The sequence below is a fragment of the Ischnura elegans genome, chromosome 13 (genome assembly GCF_921293095.1).
Source record: "Ischnura elegans chromosome 13, ioIscEleg1.1, whole genome shotgun sequence".
NCBI lineage: Eukaryota > Metazoa > Arthropoda > Insecta > Odonata > Coenagrionidae > Ischnura > Ischnura elegans.
The window spans coordinates 10,161,439-10,174,424 of NC_060258.1; the positions used below are offsets into that span (position 1 = coordinate 10,161,439).

General features: G+C 36.2%; 1 protein-coding gene across 1 annotated transcript in view; it reads left to right on the plus strand.

The window, feature by feature from the left end:
- The window catches only part of LOC124170013, a 54,224-nt gene extending 47,808 nt beyond the window's left edge, over positions 1-6,416 (plus strand). The window contains exon 5 of the mRNA XM_046548697.1: positions 6,136-6,416. Within this exon, the coding sequence (XP_046404653.1) occupies positions 6,136-6,416 (281 nt within the window). The remainder of the gene's footprint in view (positions 1-6,135) is intronic.
- Positions 6,417-12,986: the final 6,570 nt, after the last annotated feature.

Below are 12,986 nucleotides of genomic sequence, written 5' to 3' on the forward strand. Positions count from 1 at the left end.
CTTGAGGGGGGAGGGCGCAAAAGATATTTTGAGCTATCAATACTTTTATCATGATGAAAAATAATCAAGTTACATGCAATGTTAAAGATTTATTTAAAGTTTAATTAGAACTGATTGTACGCTTATAGAAGACAATGCTATCTTATGATGTAAAAAAGTTACAATTATGGTTCTGCAATGATAGGCAATGCGGTCAGCCCCGCAAGGAGGGGCGCGCCTCCCCTGCGCCCCCCACATGCATCCGCCACTGATGCAAGTGATATTTAAAAGACTTATGAAAGCTAGGTAGGCGAGGAAATTGCATCTAGAAGGAGAAGTATAGAACGGAGGAAAGAGCTACAGAAAAAAGTTTTGCAAACCAGCGATATTATCAAAATAAATTGTAGAATTGTGCTGAAATGATGTTATATAATGTATTCTCCTTTTCAGAATCCAGCAGTAGCAGGGAAAGTCTTACCGGACTTACCAAACCTGGTCATTCTTGTGCTTGAACAACTTTGACCTTTCTCTGGCGATCAACAATGGCTGGTAATAAGTGCCATTACTATGCCTGCAGTTCCAGACGCTACAGTAACCCTGACGTTCGATTCTACAAATTTCCATTGACTGATAATGAAAGAAGAAGCAAATGGATCGTACATTCTGGTAAGTTTGCTATCCTAGCCGGCTAGTTCACTACCTATTTCTTTATTGTATGAATAATTGCAATTCATGAATTATCATAGTTTGTGATTTAGAATAGTAGAATTGTATTAAAGCACAGTAATCCAGGTCAGAAAAAATTCCATTCCAGTTACAAATATCCTTTTGGCAATGCAATTTGACGTTGAAAAATTTAAGAGATGGTAGTAAAATTATAGCTTACTTGGTTGAAGCGTCTTCTGCCTTTGCCCTTCCTCATCCATAGCAAAAGCATATATATTTAATTATGTCATCACTGAGAATCAAGAACTCTAGCGTAATGACTGAATAAAACATCTTCCATTCATTTATCATGTCAAGTTTCAATGTTTTCTACCAAAAGTTTGCATGACATAACTTTGCTTATAATTCCTGATTTTTCCGCAGGAAATCCAGATCTGCTTAATTTGTCACCCAAGAGTCTGCACAAGAAGAATGTTTGTGGGAAGCACTTCTCCAGTAGGGATGTACTGCCTAGCGGCCGACTGGTGAAAGGAGCGATTCCCCTTCCCTGTGATCAGGGTCATATGGTAATTGCAGAGAAATATGAAGTTGGAGGAAGTCCCACTGTGTCATGTGCAGATAACATTATCGCTTCCCCAAATTCTACTGCTATTGAGAAACAACCACTAAGAACATTCAATGAGCCCACAGAACCTGCAACACCAAAATTCACAAGAGATACAGACACAATGATTCATTATGTTACACCTACAACAAGCCATTCAACCTCTTTGCGACCAGATTCAATGCGCAAATCACGAAAATCGTTGTGGGCTACCAGCAATTCACCAAAATATTCTCCGTCCATAATTACAAGCATAAATTCTATGTGGAACATCACTGATTCCCCAATAGCATCAAATGAAAATATCACACTTGAAAACACATTTCAGGCATCCGACCAAGTGAAATTCAAAAAAGAAACACCCAGGAAAAAGAAACTTCGAAGTGATATAGCAAAGTACAAAAAGAAGATAGCTCGCATGCATGCGTCAATTTCTAGGCTGAGGAAATATAAACGCGAATTGGAAAAGAAAGTGAGATCTTCAGAAAATTTACATCACCTTCTTGTGCGAGAAAACTTCAAAACGAAAGAGGCGCAGTTGTTTGTACGAATGCAGTTTCGCCATGGCAAAAGGCAACCTTGGAAGAAAGAAGAGAAAGATTTGGCTATATCTTTGTATTTCAAGTCACCTTCCACCTACAGATTCCTTCTCGAAAGGATGGAGCTTCCAGCTATCCAAACACTTAGGCGCTGGATTGGGGGCTCCACAAAATGCATGCCTGGGATAAATGAGTTTTTCATTCAGCAGCTGAAACTTAAGGTTGCCACTATGACCGATATGTGTCGTGAATGTGTGATTCTTTTTGATGAAATGTCGATAAAGTCACATTTAGAATATTCATCTGCAATGGACATAATAGAGGGGTTTGAGGATATGGGACATCTTGGGAGAACTAAGAAATTGGGGAAGTTTGCGGGAGTGTTTTTGGTGAGGGGACTTATTCATCAGTGGAAACTGCCAATAGGATATTTCATATCCGAGCATGGACTTCGTGGTGCTACAATAAAGAAGCTGCTAAGTGAAGTAATATTACAACTGGTGTCCATTAAATTGGAGCCTAGAGCATTTGTTTGTGACCAGGCAAGTACAAACCGTAAGGCCATGTCCCTGTTGGGTGTTTCGCCTGAGAAACCTTATTTTGAAGAGGGTAAAAGGAAGATATTTTGTATGTATGATGTTCCACATCTTGTAAAATCCCTAAGAAATAATTTCTTGACAAATGATTTTATACTAGACAATGAAATTCTCTCCTTTGAAAATGTTCGCCAGGTGTATAAATTAGATTCTTCTAGTTCCTCAACAAGAGCATTATGGAAACTCTCACCTGCTCACATATGGCCTAATCCATTCCAAAAAATGGTTGTGCGGCTAGCAACGCAAGTACTAAGCTTTTCTGTGGCTGCAGCTATCCGTTCAAATGTGGCACTGGGTAATTTAAAGTTGGCATCTGCACTTCCAACAGCTGATTTTATTCATTTTATTAATGACTTATTTGATGCTCTAAATTGTAAATTTCTTTCTTCAGAAAACCCAAATAAGAGGTGCCTTTCAGAGGAAAATGCTAATATTTTCCTCATTTTGGAAAAGGGACTAAAGACATTCAAGAATTTAAAGAAAAAAGGTGCAACACGTCCACCATGCTTTGATGGTTTTCTGTTAACAATAAATGCTATTTTAGCTTTATATGCTAATGTTAACTCTCGATATATTTTAACGGCACGTCTTAATCAAGATGCACTGGAAAACTTTTTTTCATCTATTAGACAGAGGGGGGGATTCAACAGAAATCCCACCGTGAAAGGTTTTAGAACATCTTACAGGATTCTGTCCGTGAAAAATATTTTAAAACCACCAAAAACATCAAGCTATGAAGATGATGATGACGCAATGTTGCACCTGGATGATAGCACTGCAGCTACTAGTGGTATCATGCCATCAGCAGACCAAGAGACAGTGGAGGAAGAAGATGACAGCTCAAGTGGTTCGTCATTTGTCTCAGATAACACAGTGGAAATTAGCGAAGATGCTTTAACTTTGGAGCATTGCTCAATCGTTTACTTCGCTGGATATCTCCTTAAGAGACTCTTGCTCAAAAGTGAATGCATTTACTGCAAAAAAAAATTTTCTGGGAAGAAAGCAATTGAGGACAGGAGTCAAATATTAATCCTGGAAAAAACATTTCCCGGAATACCTAAGGATGCTGAGGGTTTGCTTTGTCCTTCAAAGAGGTTCATCAAAATTTGTGAAAAAGCACTGTTAATTTTCAAAAATCAATTCCGTGTTAAACCTCATAAAAGAAAATTGAGAAAGTCGATGCTTTCAAAAGCAGAGAGGTTCCTTAATTTAAAGATGAAAATTGAGCCTGAGGAATGTAAGGAACATTTAATGTTCACTATAAATTTACTTTTTCAATGTATGATAAAAAGGAATTGTAAGTGGCTGACCCCATCTGCTTCACAGGTGAAACAAAAAATAAAAATTTTGTCAAATTTATAGTAAATATGTGCATCAGAATCTTAATACGTGACTAAGTAAATAAAGCAGAGTAAAAGGATTATTTAAACTATCAATTCATTTCTGAATTTCGATACAAACAAGCCCTAACCCCAGTATTTACTCAGTAATTAACTGATGATGACAAAAGGAAGAGAATCTCAGCTGCTGGATGAAATAGTGTAAAGTAAGTATGAGGAGCTCATGGCAATCAATGAATCAAAGGATTAAATGTGTCGATCTAAGGTGTGTTCTATTTCAGCTATTCATGGCCTACATTGCTATATTCATACGCGATGTATTGCCGCTAAATTTTCTATAAACTCCAAAGAATTAATTTCAATGAACATGATGTAAATGTAATATTGGTATGGCATGGTATTTGGAGGAGGCGACCGGCAGCTGAGGTCATTTGCGCCATGAGGGATGGGTATGGAAGGAAGGGTGGAGAGGAACCGAACGTCGGCATTAGCCTTCTCTCAACGAACCAAGCCAAACCAAGAACGAGCCAAGGGGACCACGGCTTAGCGTCTCATCCGACGGACGGAGTATTTCGCTTGAAATGTCCTCCGCACTACATTGAAGCAGAGATCGGGCAGCCATATTTTTCTAGTGCCGCAACAACTTACATTCTGAACATACTAAAAATACTCCATTTGATATTGATGTGTAAATCATCACCGCGTAAAATGTATCTTTGGATATTTCGTTTTTCGGCCCCTGGCAGAAGGGATTCATATCCCGACTGCAAGAATTAAAGCAATGAGTAAACCCGGGCGTGGTAGCAGCCGCTATTTGTTTTACTTTTCAGAACCTCAACTAAAAGTAAACCGACACAATATTAAAACAAAACTTTCCTCAAACGACAATGCGTCTTGTTATTGACGAGACGACGATTATCACAACTATGATCAGAATAAGGTCTCAAGGAAAAACAAAAACATGCATTAGATGATCCCTGGCCCCATACGTAAAACCCGAAGTAGAAATTTGGTAGAGCCGAAAGAAACCTTTCCATTTTCGACGTGGTAACAGAATGGGGCATTACTCATCTCGCTAGCGAGCAAACAAATCAAGGTCACCGACCACCCCTATTCCCAAAAATGCTTCTGCTGATCCATGCCTCTTTGTGTTCGTTTGCAGCTGCGCGCTTAAGAATTCATTACCAAATACTTTTAAGCTTTAGTTACTAACTGTGGTGAAGAGGCTATGACCGTTAGCGAAATGCAATCAGGGCATTGTTGTTCAGTGTAGAGATCCAATCTCGCATTCCCTTTTTATTGTAATATTCCGGCACTTGGTGTTGTAAATAGCATTTACACGTCACCAAAGTGAGGTATTTCCTAACTGAAGTTCTGAAGCACACTACGCGAAATGTATTTCATTCGTTATGTTGATCGTTCAACGATGCGATGACCATCAATAAGATTTATATTGTCTATTGAAGCGAAAAGATCTTCCCTCACGGAAAATCTCTTCCTCGTCAAAACAAAACCCTCACTTCGCCAACCTATCTGATGGCAAAACGAACTCCTTAGGAGGCGGGAGCTTTCTGCGTAGACCCAGGCCAGTAAGGAAAGCCTGACGAGGCGCGGCCATTAAAAATTCATAACTCCCCTTGTAATCGAGATAAAGTTACAATTCTTTCACCAAAAATAAATTTATAGTTTTGTCCAAATTTCATACGCAGCATATATGGACCTATATCGTAAGATACGAAAGTTAGCAGGCGATTGATTTTTACCCTGCAAAATTCCAAATTTTTCGTCCGAAAGATATATAAACACACATAACAAAGTTGTAACTAAGTTTTGAACAAATTAAAGTTTACCAGTATCGAAAAAAATGTACTATAAACATTTCCTGCAGGTTTCAACTTTATACTAAGAACAGTCTGCCGGAAAATGGATTAGGAATATAAACTCGGAAAAGTCAAGTAACTAGCCGAAATTCGAGAAAATATTTTTTATAACAATTGTTATAAACAAAATCGAAGAATAAATGTCTCCACTAAACGTAGCAACCCTTTCTGCTTCAGAATATATTTTTATACTTGTGGAACGAGCAAATTAAAAAAATTGCCAAAATTCTTCTAGTGACGTCTGGTTAACCGCTCTAGAACTACGCCAAAAACGTATACGATTTTTGTACGTGCGGTGAGCCCTCTATATATACTTACTCTATGATCAAACTAAATACGTAGTTAAAAGTCATGAAATATGAGTCTAAAATTTTTCTTCCTTTCAAAATATGTAATCAACATAAATATTTTCTTTTGGGTCAAATTTACGCAGTCGGGCATTCTAGTGTTAAGATACCTGTCTCAAACCGGCCGAATTTGAGATGCGTGTTGTTAGAACATAGCTATTGATATAATAATCCTGTATCACAGGCAAAGTGAACTCCACCGACGCATTGACTTCCATCGGTGGTGCTGGAGGAGCGGCTGCGAATCCCCAGCCGTACCCGATGATTTCCATCGGCCAAGTCATGCGCCAAATGTACCAAAGCAGCGCAGTGGGGGCTGGAGGAGGCGATAGTGGCGGCCTCCGAGACATCGGCGAGGAACTTAAGAAGCACAACAACATCCTGGGCCGCATAGCAACGCTTCTCGAGGGACGAGCGGAGGGGTTAAAGGGAGGGGAGGCGGGAAAACAGCCCGCCACGAAATAGCATTGCAGCAACCAATTGTGATTTTGACACCTTTTTTTCTGCCATAAAAAATAAAAGGCTTGTAAAAAATATTAGTCCGTTAATAGGTCACAATTTTAAACCTTTCACCTTTAACTCTCTTTCAGGTTTAATGTTAATTAATGAGGTAATTAAAATAAAAAAATGCCTGAGCAAAGGTGGCGTTCGCAAACAGGAAAGAGCTTAGGAAGGAGAGGAGGATGAACGACGAAGTGGGTGAGGAGAGGCTGGCTCTAGGTGAGATACAGAGGAGACAGAAGGTATGGATGGAGCGAGCACTTAGTGGGAAGATCCTTGGAATGAAGGGAGGCTGCCTGAATGCTTATTGAATACTCCATGGAAACCTAGAAAACGGTAGAACACTTTTATTAAAATCTGAGAGAGATTATAGCAGAGAAATACAAGAATCGAACATTTTCTTTGATGCTGGTGAAGTAGCTCTGTAGAGGGAATCCGACGACGTTATACAGAGAATCTAACTCATGCTTGATCCAGTAGTAAATATATAAAATAAGGCCTTCAGGCCCGAAAAAAAACAAATATAACTATCATCATCAACTAAATTATCTGGAAAATAAAATATCTTTATTCCTCGGCTCTTTAAAATTGTTAGTGTAGAATGTATGTATAAATTTCTGTGTTGAAAATTCAAATTTCATCTCTCCATCAACAAAGTATTGGTAATCTTGAGAATTTATTGCATAATCTACTACAGCGTCACCTGCTCACAAAAAACTAACAGGCCAAAAAGACATCCCTTATGCTTTTTATGCACATGCCGACAGTCGGTAAAATGTCGTCCGTCCACATTCCGATTGTGAACAATTGGAGAGCATGGGAGTTTGCAAACTGACCAACCACGCACCAGCACCAATAAAAAGACAGTTTAACATGGCAATTAGCAAGTGGTTTACCAGATAAAAACCGGCGTGTGTGCAAGGAACGATACACTGATTAAAAATAACCTTTTTTCCTCGCCGGAGGTGTGTGAGCAAGGAGCCTTATTTAACAGTTAACATAATTTGGCTTTCAGACTATAAAATTGATCTTTCACAAAAATCCCCTTTCTCATTAAATTGTAAACGTTTTTATTCCTTGCGGTTTAAATTTGGTTACAGAAACGTATGAGAAGCTATTCAAACCATCCAGTATTACAAAAATGCTATTACATACTGAGTGATAATCTCCTCATCCCTTTAATTCAGTATTTCAGTCTTGTACACTAAAAAAGTGCCAATCGTTGCGTCTTCAAAATTATCCTGTTTGATTGTCAAAATTTTTTAAAAATCAATTTGTGAGACAAATATCCATCTTTTCATGGAAAGGTCTTCATTTCAATTATCAGTGTTGAAAATTGCAAATTGAGAAAAATAAACACGATAAAAACCAGTTCATCAAAATTTAACATCATATCCCGCACAAAATGCTATTTCTGAGCAATTTAACTTAATCCTTTGGAATTGAGTGTTACCTTCTTATTACCCACTAAAAAATACTAATAGAGTTTTAAAAAATCACCTCATATGCTCACCTCAATACGCTATTAATTAATGTATATGAAGAATATCCATCTGCTCACCATAAAGTTTACATTGCTCAAATTTTAAAACTTCTAACAAAGCTATATTAATACCCCTGGGTCCAAAATGAATAGTTTTTCTCCCACATAACCAGATAATTCTAATTCTGAGAAAATGTTGCTTACAATCTAAAACACACACACTAAAAACCTTATGCTTGTTTTATGCATGTTCCATGTTAAATTATTTTTCTATCCCTTAGATGTTTATCTAGCAGAGAACTCTTCAAATATTCACAGTTTTCAATCTGCACAGTTAAGAAATGTAATTTCTCAGACTTGCCCATCTGGTCTTTCACCATGTATGTAATTCAGCGTTCCATACCCACACACTTAAAAAATACTAAGAGTGTAAAAAATTTTCTCTTCTTAAGTAATTGATGTTTTATGAGAGTCAGGTTTTTATTCCCCTGCTGTAAATTGCTAACTAAGAAATATGTATCAAAAATGAAACAAATTAGCATTTATTCTACCGCACATCAAAAAATGCTACCCTTAGAGCTATTCACCTAGTCTTCAAAAATTTAGTGTTATGTACGAGCACACTAAAATATGTAAGAATTAACGAATTATATAATAGTTAATAAATTGGAGAGTCTCCTCTAAATTAAAATTTTTTATTTGCACACTGAAAATAATTGAAGCCTGAGGAATATATTCAGCTGCCTATCAAAATATTACGTTTTTATTCCTCGGCTATTATTAAATACTAATGAAGAAATGCACAATCTCTTCATCAAAAATTAATATTTTTTCTCTGGCCAAAAAAATTGATTGTTCTGTGATATAATCACCTCTTCATCGTTTAGCAGCGCTATATTGCACAAATTTTGTTTACATTCTACGCTACAAAATGATATGTAATAAATAATAGGTAAAAGAAAGCAAAAAAATCCCCCATGCAACAGACAAATATCTAAAAAAAAGAAACATATGTCATCCTCATCAAATATTTTATTGAAAACATCATTTCTGTCGAGCAGATGGATTTTTATCCTGGATCTGTTTTTAAATGTTTCAGCATTCATTAATAAAAAACAAAGAAATTTCTTGAGGCGAGTAGATTTATAACGAATTTTTGCTCTGGTTGGCATAAAAAACTCATCTTTAAAAAACATAGACATTTTGTCTGAGTAAAAATATTCATTTTTTCTATTAAAAAAACTGAATATTGATGGGAAATTTCTCTGTTAGCAATTTATATCAACCAAGAAATGAAAGTTATATGTTAGGAAGCTTAGATTTTTTACGGCAGTAATTATTTAGTGTGTGAGCAGGAAAAGTAACATTTTTATTTTTTTCACTCTTCGCAATAAAATCGCGATTATAACAAGGATTTTCATTTATTGGTCATATGTATAATTTTTTCACTCAGCGCAGTAAAATCACGTGTATAATAACGACTTTTCATTTCCAAGACAAATTTTTAATTGTTTCACCAGCGCAGTATAATCTCGTTTATAATAAGGATTTTCCTTTTCTAGTCACATATTTAATTTTTCCACTCACCGCAGTAAAATCGCGTTTATAGCAAGGATTTTTTTTCCAACACACATTAAATTTTTTCACTCCCTAATGTAAAATCGCAAAAATAACAAGGACTGTATGTCAAAGACACATTTAAATTTTTTTCACTCATCGCAGTAAAATCGCGTTCATAATAAAGACATTCATTTCCTAATCACATTTTTTTATTTATTCACTCACCGCAGTAAAATCGCGTTTATAACAAAGACTTTCATTCCTAAGTCATACTTTAAAAAATTTTCACTCTCCGCAGTAAAATCGCGTTCATAACAAGAATTTTTTTCCACGTAAGATTTTTCATTTTTTCACATCCGCAGTGAAATCTCATTTTAAAAACAAGTATTTTTATTTCTGATCAAAACTTTATATATTTCATTCAGAACAACTAAATCGCGTTTATAACAAGTATTTTCATTACCTAGTCACATTTTTTAAATTTCCACTCAGCGCAGTAAAATCGCGTTCATAAAAAAGACTTATTTCCAAGACACAATTTTAATTTTTTCACTTTCTAAAATAAAATCGCGTTCATAACAATTAGTATTTTCATTTTCAAGAGAAATTTTTAATTGTTTCACTGTACGGAGTAAAATCGCGTTTATAAGAAGGATTTACATTTCTAAGTCATATTTTAAATTTTTTCACTCTCCACAGTAAAATCGCTTTCATAACAAGGTTTTTTTATCAGGTGGAATTTTAATTTTTTCACAATCCGCAGTAAGATGTCATTTTAAAAACAAGTATTTTCATTGCAATTAATTTTTATATATCTCACTTTCCGCAGTAAAATCTCATTTATAGCGAGAATTTTCATTTCAAAGTCACATATTTGTTTTTTTCAATCTGTATCATTAAAAATCTTCCTTGGTAATGAAAACTCTTTTATAATCTTTATTTAGTTCTGCGATAGTAGTTCATTGAGTGAAAATATTAAAAATTTGTCTTGGAATACATAATCCTCATTTAAAACGCGATTTTATTGCGTTGAGCGAAAATATTAAAAAATGTGACTAGGAAATAAAATCGTTTCAAATAAATGCGATTTTACTGCCCTTAGTGGAATAAATATAAATGCGACCTTAAAATAAAAATCCTTGTTTTTAAAATGCGTTTTCACAGCGGATAGTGAAAAATTAAAAATATTTCCTGGAAATGAAAATTATTTTTAAACAATGCGATTGTAGTTCATTGAGTGAAAATATTAAAAATCTGTCTTGGAAAAAACAATCCTTGTTATAAACGCGATTTTATTGCGTCGAGGGAAAAATTAAAATGTGAATAGGAAATGAATATCGTTGCAATAAATGCGATTTTATTGCCCTTAGTGAAAAAAATAAAAATATGACTTTAAAATAAAAATCCTTGTTTTTAAAATGCGTTTTCACAGCGGATAGTGAAAAATTAAAAATGTTTCTTGGAAATGGAAATTCTTTTTAAACAATGCGATTGTAGTTCACTGAGTGAAAATATTAAAAATCTGTCTGGGAAAAGACAATCCTTGTTATAAACGCGATTTTATTGCGTCGAGGGAAAAATTAAAATGTGAATAGGAAATGAATATCGTTGCCATAAAGTGATTTTATTGCCCTTAGTGGAATAAATATAAATGTGACTTTAAAATAAAAATCCTTGTTTTTAAAATCCGCTTTCACAGCGGATAGTGAAAAATTAAAAATATTTCCTGGAAATGAAAATAATTTTTTAACAATGCGATTGTAGTTCATTGAGTGATAATATTAAAAATATTTCTTGGAAATGAAAATCATTTATAAAAATATATATTCAAAAAATACTCACACAGCACACGGACACTTTCAGAACGTCCGGTGACTGTCCGACAAGTGGCCTACAGATGCCCTTAGGCCGCCCGAATTCATGATAAAGGATGTTCGCTGCAAGTACGCACGTCAGTAAAACAGGTCGCCTACGGACTTAGCTCCCGGATTCCACAGCCAAAACTACGCTGCAGACGTCTAGGCGTATTCGTCTGAGAACTCTGCTATTCTATCCACATAACATTTGATTGGTCACTTACGAAGATAAAACATTGATATTTTAAAAGATTGTCGTAATTTTATATTTCTCGTTTTTCACACTGCAATATTGACCTCGGAAATATTCGGCAAAATGGGGTGGTTTCCTATTATTTTTTTGTTGCTTACATCGAAAGATTATTACTCCTGGAGTAGGTATTTCATGATTTTGGATTTTTAAATGACGACATCTATTTTTCATGATTAAACGAAAAGTGAAAAATTTTAAGCGCGCGAAAACGCGACGGTTAATAATGAATTCCGGGAAAATTCCGTGTGACGCCGCGATTCGTCGTTCTGGTTCCCGCTGTCGCAAGTGTCACCTTGGGGCGAGGATTTGAGCGCTCATACGACGCAGGATGCTAGCAGGTAGTAGAGTATCATGCTAGCTGGTAGCGCTTGGCTTTAATGAGGATTTGCCTTATTAAATAATACCTTATCAAACGAAGAAAACTTTCCGACCTTAGCCAGTTTTAATTAGTGATTATCAAGACATGTTTCCCTGAGTTCTGTGCCTCATTCATGCATTGGTAGTCTCAGACGATGTAAAACTTCTATCTACTCGTAAAGAAACTAGTTCCCTGTGACGTCACGTGGAGTGGCATCGTATGGGCGCCAATCTGAACTTTTTCAAATGAAGTTAAATTTGACCATTGACACTCGTCTACACTGGGATTTCTAAAACCAAATAATTTGTACATTATGAACACACTAATGGTGGGTAACGAATCGCAATCAATACCTTTCGTTTTCTTTGATGAAGGAAACCACCCTATTGGCTGTCTACTACGGCGTGTATGACTACGGAACCCAACATTTTTTACGTTCTTTTTCAACGATAATCCTTCATCTTCATAATAATCCATACCATTTTAATGTACTCCTCGTAATAGCGACACTAGGTACAATCGATCCCAACCAATGCACGCTATTTTTGCGTTTCCTTCGGCAGAAGCGTTCTCCCGTTGACTTCGCCTTCAGCCACTGACATGAGCCAGTCTCAGCGCGCGAGAGGAGGGGCAGAGGAGGAGGGGGAGAGCGCTTTCACGGAGTTTGTTGCTGTCAGTTGTAGGCATGGGCGGTACTTGAAAAAGCACCGGTATTTTTGTGATGAATATTTAAAAGCAACAATAGTACTCTCCCGGTATTACCGGCGAAAAAATACCGGTATACCGGTACTTTCATAATAGGGTGGTTTCCTATTATTTTTTTATTGCCTAAATCGAAAGATTATTACTCCTGGAGTACGTATTTCGCGCTTTTAGATTTTTAAATGACGATATCTATTTTTCGCGATTAAATGAAAAGTGAAAATTTTCAAGCGCGCAAAAACGCGACGCGTAAGTAGGAAAGTCCGTGAGACGCATTTCTGGTTCCCCCTCTCTCCTTGTGAAGTGACCTTGATCGAGGCTC